Source organism: Tamandua tetradactyla, chromosome 3, assembly GCF_023851605.1.
Source record: "Tamandua tetradactyla isolate mTamTet1 chromosome 3, mTamTet1.pri, whole genome shotgun sequence".
NCBI classification, from domain to species: Eukaryota; Metazoa; Chordata; class Mammalia; order Pilosa; family Myrmecophagidae; genus Tamandua; species Tamandua tetradactyla.
Window position 1 is genome coordinate 204,214,004 of NC_135329.1, and position 11,196 is coordinate 204,225,199.

The window sequence follows — 11,196 nt, forward strand, 5'->3', positions numbered from 1 at the left end:
TGATTAACACTATAAATATATCTAAGTTCTTGCATGAAATACTGCAAAGGTAGAAATCTTGTACAGAGAGTGTATACTTTTGTGGTATGGGGGAGAACTGCTATTGCATGCTATGGGCTATGTTTAACAGGAAAACATCAACAGTTTTGCAGCAATACCAGGGATAAATAATGGGGAGAGGGACAAGAATTGAGGGGAGGCTCAGATTTTCTATTTGGTGAGGGTGTGTTTATTGGTTATCCTTCTCTTGGGAATAATGAAACTATCTAAAATTGAGAGTGTTAATTGATTGTTGACTTTGGCTGTTATATATGATGCCCAGTAGATGGAGGTGGCTGAAAGATGTACTGACTGAAAAGTAGATTGATGAATGATAGTGTATACATATTATCAAATATTGTGCTATTACAAAAAGGAACAAAGTTATGAGGTGTTAAATGTTGTGAGTGAAACTGGGAATTTGGTGAGGCAAAATAAGCAGAAACATAAGAGCAAATACTGCATGCTCTCATTTAGAAAAAACTGGGGCCTAGATTGTAAGCTCTTATAGCTGTCACATTTAGTCCAGAGTGGTAATTGTTATTTCTGGATTTTGAAAGGCTGTGTCATGTGCTATAACCTGGTATTTAGAGATAAGAATGAATCTGATCAGTTTGGGATTAAGGTAATTCAAATTACAGGGGTAAGGAAGACATTGCCTGTATTTTAGAACTTCACCTACCCTTTGAGACCAAAGGAACAAAAATCATTTGTCCAGAAACTAATTTTCTGTAGCACATAATCTAACTCAAATAGTCTAGATGGATCATTCAAACAATCCAAACACAGGGAACCCAGAATAAGAATGAGAGCCTCTAATCCTGTATAGTTTAATGTAATGCCCAGATGCAGCCCAGAGTATATTAAGCACATTATCAAAAAGTATTGGCAAATTCCCCTGAGGGAGGGGATAAAAAAAATGGAACTATTAAATGTGATAACCCGGATACTGTGTCAAACATCAAGGACATCCAAATCAATAGGCCAAGTCCTTGAGATAGATGCTTGCCCTTGTGAAGTTTATGCATGCAGAAGAAAAACTTAACCTACCTATGGGTATGCCAAAGAGTCACGTCCAGCAGACCTCTTACGTTGCTCAGATGTGGCCTCTCTCTCTCTGTAAGCACAACTCTGCAAGTGAAGTCATTGCCCTCACCACCACATGGGCATTCAGGGGTGAAAGTCTCCCTGGCAGTGTGGGAGATGACTCCCCAGGATGGGCCTGGTCTGGCACTGTGAGATCCTGATCAAAAAGAGGGAAAAGAAGTGTAACAAATAAGGTATTAGTGGCTGAGTGATTTCAAATAGAGTTGAGAGACTTCTCTGGAAATTGCTCTTACACAAATTCCAGTTAGACACTGCTGTATATCATACTTGCCAAACAACCGAAACCATTCCTGCCAGTACTAAAGAACACCTAGGGCACTATAGAAGATTCTACAATGGTTCCATGCACTAGGGTAACCTTCCTTCAGAAACATGCAACCTCCAGATGGGTCCCTTCTCTGGTATAAGTCCTGAAATGCAGAGGGGCCAGCCTCTCCAGAACACCAACTAGTTCCATTCCCATATTCCATATTATCGACAGCCTGTTCCTCTCATCTGTTGACAAGGTAGATAAAAGGAGCATCAGACACAAGGTTTTCACAATCACACAGTCACATTGTGAAAGCTACATCATTATATAATCATCATCAAGAAACATGGCTACTGGAATACAGCTCTACATTTTCAGGCAGTTCCCTCCAGCCTCTCCATTACATCTTGGATAACAAGATGATATCTACTCAATGCATAAGAATAACCTCTAGGATAACCTCTCAACTCTGTTTGGAATCTCTCAGCCATTGACACTGTCTCATTTCACTCTTCCCCCTTTTGGCTGAGAAGGTTTTCTCAATCCCTTGATGCTGAATCTCAGCTCATTCTTGGATTTCTGTCCCACACTGTCAGGAAGATCCACACCCCTGGTAGTCATGTCCCACGTAGACAGGGAGAGGGTGGTGAGTCTGCTTGCTGGGTTGGCTGGAGAGAGGGGCCACATTTGAGCAACAAAAGAGGTTCTCTTGGGGGTAACTCTTAGGCTTAATTTTAAGTAGGCTTGACCTATCCCCTGTGGGGTTAAGTTTCATATGAACAAACCCCAAGACTGCGGGCTCAGCCTATAGCTTTGGTTGTCCACACTGCTTGTGAGAATATCAAGAATTCAACTTGGGAAAGTTGAGTTTTCCCCATTCTCACCATTCCCCGAAGGGGACTTTGCAAATACTTTTCCACTCACTCATCAAATCACTCTGGGATTCGTCAGGGCATCACCTGGACAAACCAAGAAAATCTCATGTCCTATACAAAGTTCCATGTACTTAAGGTGTTCAATCAACTATCTACATAAGTTATATTAGGAGATGCACTAGTCAAAGTATAGATTTGTACCAAATAAACATTTTTTGCTTTAGTCTCATACATTAATTGAAATTTTAAAATATTAAGTACCATCTATTTTCAGCACACTGCAGTAATGACATTCTTTTGTTCTTCCTCATGCAAAAACATTTTTTAAATTTGTCCATTTAGTCACTATCATTATGCACTCTAGGCATTCCTAGATTATACCATCTCAATCTTTATTGTCTATCTTTCTTTGTGATTTCATTTATGCCCCAGCCCTCCTCCCTCTATCATTCTCATATGCAGCTTCATTCAGTGTTTTAACATAATTGTATCATAGTTAGGTAATATTGTGCTGTCCATTTCTGAGTTTTTCTATTCAGTCCCATTGCACAATCTGTGGCCTCGTGTCCTTTGAGTAGAGACAGCATATAGATGGGTCCTGTTTTTGAATCCATTCTGCCAGACTATGTCTTTTGATTGGAGAGTTTAATCCATTGACATTCAGTGTTATTACTGCATGGGTAGTACTTTCTTCTACTATTTTGCCTTCTGGATTTTATATGTCATATCTCATTTTCCTTCTTTTTACCTTTACTCATAGTCTTCCTTTCTACACTCTTCTCCACACCTCTCTCATCTGTCTTCGTATCTGTCTCTAGTGTTCCCTTTAGTATTTCTTGCAGAGCTGGTCTATTGGTCACAAATTCTCTCAGTGATTTTTTGTCTGAAAATGTTTTAATTTCTCCCTCATTTTTGAAGGACAATTTTGCTGGATATAGAATTCTTGGTTGGCAGTTTTTCTCTTTTAATAATTTAAATATATTACCCCACTGTCTTCTCGCCTCCATGGTTTTTGCTGAGAGATCTGCGCATAGTCTTATTGGGCTTCCCTTGAATGTGATGGATTGCTTTTCTCTTGCTGCTTTCAAGATCCTCTCTTTCTCTTTGACCTCTGACATTTTGATTATTAAATGTCTTGGAGTGTGTCTATTTGGATCTATTCTCTTTGGGGTACACTGCACTTCTTGGATCTGTAATTTTAAGTCTTTCATAAGAGTTGGGAAGTTTTCAGTGATAATTTCCTCTATTAGTTTTTCTCCTCCTTTTCCCTTCTCTTCTCCTTCTGGGACACCCACAACACGTATATTCATGCGCTTCATACTGTCTTTCAATTCCCTGAGTCCCTGCTCATATTTTTCCATTTTTTTCCCTATAGTTTCTGTTTCTTATTGGATTTCAGATGTTCCATCCTCCAGTTCAGAAATCCTATGTTCTGTCTCTTGAAATCTACCATTGTAGGTTTCCATTGTTTTTTTCATCTCTTCTACTGTGTCTTTCATTCCCATAAGTCCTGTGATTTGTTTTTTCAGACTTTCAGTTTCTTCTTTTTGTTCTTTCCTTGCCTTCTTTATATCCTCCCACAATTCATTGATTTGGTTTTTGATGAGGTTTTCCATGTCTGTTCGTACATTCTGAATTAATTGTTTCAGCTCCTGTATGTCATTTGAATTGTTGGTTTGTTCCTTTGACTGGGCCATATCTTCAATTTTCCTAGTGTGATTTGTTATTTTTTGCTGGCATCTAGGCATTTAATTACCTTAATTAATTTATTCTGGAGGTTGCTTTCACTTCTTTTATCTAGGGTTTTCTTGCTGGATGAATTTGTTGTCTATCTGTTCTTTGACATTCTGTTCAGCTTTATCTGGACCTTTAACTTAAGTTTTTTTTAACAGAGGAGAATTTTTCAGTTCTTGTTTTCTTGTTTCTTGCCCTTGTGTGGTGCCTTCCCCCCCACACACACTTAGGAGGGTCTACTTAGATATTATTGACCCCAGCCAGATTTTCCCAGACCAAATTGGCCTCCTATCAGGAGGAAAGAATCGCCTGCATCGGTTTTCCCTGAGGGTGAGACCCAGCAGGTTGAAAGACTTTCCTGTGAAGTCTCTGGACTCTGTTTTTCTTATCCTGCCCAGTATGTGGTGCTTGTCTGACTGCAGGTCCCACCAGCATAAGATGATGCGGTACCTTTAACTTTGGCAGACTTTCCCTGCTGGGGGTGTGGTGGAGACAGAGGAGAGGTTGTAGGCTGGTTTTAATGGCTTCAAATTACCAAGCCCTGGTGTCTGAATTCCTTGATGGAGGGATTCCACCTGGGTGGAGCTTCACCCCTCCCCTGGGGAAGGCACAGGCTCCAGATAAGCCCCCAAAAGAGCTCACTTCTGCCTATGCCTGGGGATTTGTGCAAAGTATAGCAATAAAGGGAAGTGTGTCAACTGGGTGTACTTACTTCAAAGAAAGAACTGTTTTCTCCACTTCAACATGCCCTGCTTACCTCTGCAGTAAAGAAATGGAGAAGGGGGAAGAAAAGAAAAAACAAACTGGTGTTCATGGTATTGATTGGTTAAGAGAGAGCCTCCACCAGCAATTTCAGTTGCAGCCTGAAAAGGCCTGCCGCTGTATCCAGAGGCAGTCAAGCCTTTGTAGATACACAGCCGCAAAAACCTCTGTTTCCTTCTCTTTTTTTCCCCCTTTTTCTGTCAGTCTTGCCCCCTTGGCGCCGGGGCAAAAATGAGCAACCTCCATTTTGATCAGGTTCACCTAAGCTGGGGGCCTATTTTTAGTAGTCAGAATTTGTTAATTAGTTCCACAATTGGCGTTTGATTTTGCCCAGTCCCTGCTGCTGGTAAAGTCCTTTCCTTTCGCCTCTGTGAAGTGGCCTGTGGGGGAGGGGCACTGGCCGCCGCAGCTTTGGGAACTCATGGTTCTGGGGGTGCTCGCAGCCGGTCCAGCTGGTCCAGACTGGGGTATGCTGTGTGTCTGGTCACTGACATGGCTCCAGGAGCTGTTCTGTACTGTTTCTGGTTATTTAGTAGTTGTTCTGGAAGATGAACTAAAATGTGCACATTGTTAAGCTGCCATCTTGACCCAGAAGTCCAATCCTCTGCATATATCTTTTTTCACATAAAAGAAAATAAAAGTAGTTTGTGATGATAAAAAAAGTAAAAAAAAATTAAAAAGCCTATAGGACAGTGTTGGCAGTTTCCATGTACAAGTTGCTATCCATCTTGCCAATTGTCATAAGAGATGCCAATGAGCTTTCTTTCTGGGAAATGGTTTTTGATGTAAATCTCTTAACCTATACAAAGCTCTTAGTCAAATATATTCTCATGAGCCAAAATGTCTCAGTCACAAGGACTTAACTCCGCTGTTGTAGCATGAATATAGTCTCATCAAATATAAATTTTGTAGATGATAGAAATGAGTGATGAAGGCTTGAGACAGGAACTAGAGCCTATAAACAAAGTGAAAACTCATCATCAGTGAAATTGCTGGTGGAGGCTCTCTCTTAACCAATCAATACCATGAACACCAGTTTGTTTTTTCTTTTCTTCCCCCTTCTCCATTTCTTTACTGCAGAGGTAAGCAGGGCATGTTGAAGTGGAGAAAACAGTTCTTTCTTTGAAGTAAGTACACCCAGTTGACACACTTCCCTTTATTGCTATACTTTGCACAAATCCCATAATCTCTTTAGTGCATTTCTTCACCTAAATAATAGGAACTACAACCCTTGCATCAATCCCATGAGGTAGCTATAAAGAGAGATTTTTTTAAAAAGAGAGCAAGCCTATTAGATGGCCTTGCTATTTGTTTTCAATTTTTTTTACACTTTTTAATAATACTTTAATCATTTTTCAAAATTGAGTGAAACTTTTATATGTGTATCTTACTTTCATCTAAATCAGGGGTTAGCAAACCTTTGCATTAAAAGGCCAGATAGTAAAAGTTTTCATATTTGCTGGCCAAAAAGTCTCAGTCAGAAGGGCTTAACTCTGCTGTTGTAGCATGAAGACTGCCAGAGACTGCTGTCAGTATTCAATAACTTTTTATTTATGGATGCAGAAATTTCAATTTTACATAATTTTCGTGAGTGATAAACTATTCTTCTTTTAAATACTCTGAATCATTAAAAAAAATTAAAGCCATTCATAGCTCGTGATCCATACACATATAGCAGGTGGTGGGACAGATTTGGCTCCAAGGTCATGGTTTGCCCAGCCCTAAGTAGATTATTTCATTTAAAAGCAATGTGTAAGGCAGTACGATGGTGGCTTAGCAGGCAGAGTTCTGACCTGCCATGCTGGAGACCCGAGTTCTGTTCCCAGTGCCTGGCCATGTAAAAAAAAAAAAAAAGCAATGTATATATATTAAAAATAAAACCTTGCTAAATGTTAGGTCAGGGGAACAGTGAAGGTCACCATGACTCAAGCTGTGTAAACTGTGCCACCCTTTCTAGATGTCACCTAACCCTCTTGTTTAAAAGCCGCCCTCACCAGGACCTAGTGGTGAGCTCGCAACTCCCTACCTGGAGTTCTGTGAGCTCTACCCGGGAGTGCAGGAATAAATTCGCTCACTCTAAGGTTTTTTTGTCTGCCTCTTCTCTCACATCCTAAACCTTACATTTTGGTTCCCGAAACCCAGGGGGAGAGCGCGGGTGCCACCCGCCTGGCCAGGGGTGCCCCAGCCTCCTATCTCCTCTTTCCTCCACATATCCAGCAACAGGGGATCCCTCGGCCTGCCACCACACCCACCACGGATTGGGGAAGTCCCTTCTCTCCCAGCCCTGCTGCCGGGTCTCACGGTTCCAAGAGAGCCTGTCCCTAAATTGCCCTCCAAAAATCATGAATTCACGTCAGGTTCTCTTCTGAGGGCTGAGGTGAATGGGGACACCTGCAAGCCTCACACCCTTTCCCGGGACTTGAAAAGCCATGGAGATGCCCCGCTTCTCGTTTCCCTCCCAAATTCAGGTCCAGGACCTGAAAGGGCCTCAAACCAGGGGGAGACGTCCCCTTGGGAGACGAGTCCCCACTTGTAAGAGCTCCGAGGACTCTCAGGGCGTTGGGACGCTGACACTCCCTGGGCCAGTCCTTTCTCCTTTCAGACCCATCAGTATGGGCAGCAAATCCTCAAAAACCAAACCTCTACTCCTCTGGGTTGTCTCCTGACTAACCTATCCACGCTGGGTTCACTTCCAGACATCCGGCCAAAACGCCTACTTACGTTTGTAAAAAGGCTTGGCCCCAGTATCAATTGGATAATGATTCTCATGGGCCTGGGGATGGGACTTGTGATTTTAATATCCTTACAAACCTCTGCAATTTTTGCCAGAGGAATGACAAAAGGGCCTAAATTCCTTATGGCCAGGCTCTTTACTTCTGCGCTCCCGCCCCTCTCTCTGCGCTTCCTGCTCTACAGCTCAGGTTCTTCTAGCCAAAAAAAACCCCCAAGCCCTCGCTCCTGGACAAACAGTCTGATGAAACTTCCTCCTTTTCAGACCCCCTCAATTCATCTTCCTTTAAACAACCAGGGCCTCCGCCATATTTAGGGAAACTATCCTCTTCTCCCCAGCTCTACCCTCCTCTCCCGCCGCCAGCTTGCCCTACCCTTTCCCCTTCTACCCCAGCGGCTCTCCAACCACCACCGTGCCCCCTTCCCCCTTCCCCAGCTCCTCCGCCACCACCTAAGCCTTCATGGTCCTCAACAGCCTTGCCATCCTCACCTGTAAGCTCCCACACCCGCTCAAAAAGTACTTTAGTCGGCCCCCTCAGGGAAGCTGCAGGACCTGAAGTGTTAATTCAAGTACACACTCCCTTCTCCCTGGCTGATCTCTCTCACATCAAGCATGATTGGGCTCCTTCTCCAACGATCCAACTACCTATACTAAAGAATTCCAATATCTGGCTAATGCCTACGACCTTACCTGGCACGGCATTCATGTAATCTGCTCTTCTTCCCTAACTACAGATGAAATTTTCAATGCAGCCAGGGCTCATGCTGACCAGGTGCATATAACCGACCACACCTTGCTGGCAGGGGCCAAGGCAGTGCCAGATCAAGAGCCAGGGTGGGACTATCAGGTTGACACTCCAGCGGGGAGAAACAGATTAGGTGAGACAAAATACTTACATGCCTCATAGCCAGCATGCAAAAAGCTTCCCACAAAGTCGTAAACTTTCATAAGCTAAGGGAAATTACCCAGGGTCCTGAAGAAAATCCTGCCACTTTTCTAAACCGGCTTCACAGAAGCCGTCTCCCAATATACCTGCCTAGACCCCGACTCGGAGGCTGGTAAAACCGTCTTAGCCACACATTTTATATCCCAGTCAGCTCCAGATATAAGGCGCAAACTTAGAAAAATTGAGGACGGTCCTCAGTCCCCTATCTGTGACCTGGTAAACACAGCCTTTAACATTTTTAATACTGGTGATGAGTTGGAGAGGGCAGAAAAGGAATTCTGGGACCGCCAAAGGGCAAATTTACAAACCCAAGCCCTGATTGCGGCTCTGTGGCTCACTTCAATGGAGAAGAAGCCAGCTATGACTAATCCGCCACCAGGAAAATGCTTCAAATGTGGCCTCGACGGACACTGGTCCCGCCAGTGCCCCAATCCTTGACCACCCAAAGGGCCATGCCCTCTCTGTGGGAAAAAGGGACATTGGAAAAGTGACTGCCCCTCGGCACCTGGCCATGGAGGGGCCATCCTTCCAGCCCCTGACCCACCTCTGGCAGTCCTGGGCCTGACCACCGACGACTGATGACCGCTGGCCTCAGCAACCCCAATCACCCTCATCGAGCCCAGGGTAACAATCAAGGTAGAGGGTAAGTCCACATCCTTTTTAGTTGACACAGGGGCTACCTTCTCCATCCTCCCCTCTTACTCGGGTCAACTTCTCCCCTCCCAGGTCACAGTTATGGGCATCAGTGGCTGTCCTTCATGCCCCTTAACTACCGGACCACTTACATGTTTAATAGAAGGCTACCCCATTACACACTCTTCCTTAGTGATGCCTTCCTGCCCCAGCCCACTAATGGGGCAGGATCTTCTCACCAAATTAGGAGCCTCACTTCACTGGATACAAAAACCTCAAACAAATTTACTATTACCCTTATGTGTGACCTCCACCTCCACCCAGGGTTTCACCCTTCCCTCACCTCCTCTACCGCCTCACCTAGTGAACCCAGAGGTATGGGATACTTCAACTCCCGTAATAGCTTCCCATCATAAACTGGTTCTTATCCAGCTAAAAGGTCCCTCCTTATTCCAGTCTAGGCCACAATTTCCTATCTCCATAACCCATTGGAAAGGACTCCAACCCATTATTAACTGGCTCAAGGGAAAGGGACTCCTTATACCCACTAACTCACCATATAATACCCCTATTTTGCCTGTCAAAAAACCTGACAGTTCTTATCATCTAGTCCAAGACCTCCAACTAATTAATGATGCTGTCATCCCCATCTACCCAGTAGTTCCCAACCCATACACTCTTCTCTCACGATCCCCCCTCACACCACTCATTATTCTGTCCTAGACCTCAAAGATGCCTTCTTTACCATCCCTCTAGACCCTGCCTGTTACAATCTATTTGCCTTTACCTGGGAAGACCCGGACTCTTCGGCTGGCCAACAACTTACATAGACAGTATTACCTCAGGGATTTCACGACAGACCCCGTATCTTTGGCCAAGCCCTAGCCAGGGACCTAATAGGGTGCAATCTAGCGCCCAGTATCATTCTCCAATACATAGATGACCTATTAATTTGTAGCCCTTCTGAAGAAACTTCCACAAAGGCTACAGCCACCCTATTAAATTTTTTAGCTAACAAAGGATATCGAGTCTCCCCCACCAAAGCTCAGCTCTCTTCCTCCACCGTCACCTACCTGGGCTCCGCCTCCCTCCCACATCCTGACATCTAACCATAGACAGACAGCAAGCCCTCGGAGAACTCCAACCTCCAGAAAATGCTGAACAAATTTTATCCTTCATAGGTTCTGTGGGATTCTTCCAACACTGGATCCCCGGCTTTCCCCTCCTAGTGAAGCCTCTTTATGACGCAGCCAAGGTGATGCCCATGGGACCCCTGAGCGACCCCTCTACAATAGCCAAAGCTTTTCTGGCTCTCCATAATGCCTTACTTCATTCTACCCCGCTCACTCTTCCAAATCCTGACAAGCCCTTCTTCCTATTCACCGACAAAAAACAAGGAATAGCGGTGGAAGTCTTAACCCAACCCCTGGGACCAATTTATACTCCAGTGGCCTACCTCTCTAAGCAAATGGACACCACCGCCCATGGGTGGCCTCCCTGTCTCTGAGCACCAGCTGCGGCCACCACCCTAACTCGTACAGCTCTTAAATTTAATCTGGGTAGACCTTTCCAAGCACTGTCACCCCACCATTAACAAGACCTCTTATCCCATAAATCTCTCTCTGCTCACTCCTTCCCATCTCCAGGAATTTCATTTACTCTTCCTAGAAAACTCAGATACCACACTCTCTGTCCCACCTGCTACTCTTCTCCCTTACAGCCCCCTATCAAACCCCTTTCCACAGCCCACTCACCTTTGCACCGAAATCATGGAAGATCTCGCCTCCCCACGCCAGGGCCTCTCAGACACATGCCTGTCACAGGCAGACCTCACCCTCTTTATTGAAGGCAGCTCAATAATAGACCAACGGGGAAAGCACAGGGCTTCATATGCTATAGTTTCTCCCACCAAAATACTTGAAGTGGTATGGCTCCCAGAGGGAACCACATCCCAAAAGGCTGAACTAATTGCTGTCACCAGGGCCTTACACCTAGCTGAAAATAAATCCACCGACATCTACACAGACTCCAAATATGCTTTTCTGATAGCACACTGCCACTCAGCCATCTGGAAGGAGCAAGGGTTCCTTACCACCAAAGGCTCACCTGTAATTAATGC

The 11,196-nt window shown here is 44.4% G+C and overlaps 1 protein-coding gene across 4 annotated transcripts in view; it reads right to left on the reverse strand.

Moving 5' to 3' along the window:
• The window catches only part of SPHKAP (SPHK1 interactor, AKAP domain containing), a 237,239-nt gene extending 226,953 nt beyond the window's left edge, over positions 1–10,286 (reverse strand). For 2 of the 4 annotated variants that reach the window (XM_077155349.1, XM_077155348.1), the window contains exon 1: positions 10,151–10,286. In XM_077155349.1, coding sequence (XP_077011464.1) covers positions 10,151–10,182 — 32 coding nt within the window. In that variant the 5' untranslated portion in view covers positions 10,183–10,286. The remainder of the gene's footprint in view (positions 1–10,150) is intronic. The other 2 variants (XM_077155347.1, XM_077155346.1) reach the window with 1 other exon arrangement.
• Between the last annotated feature and the right edge of the window lie 910 nt (positions 10,287–11,196).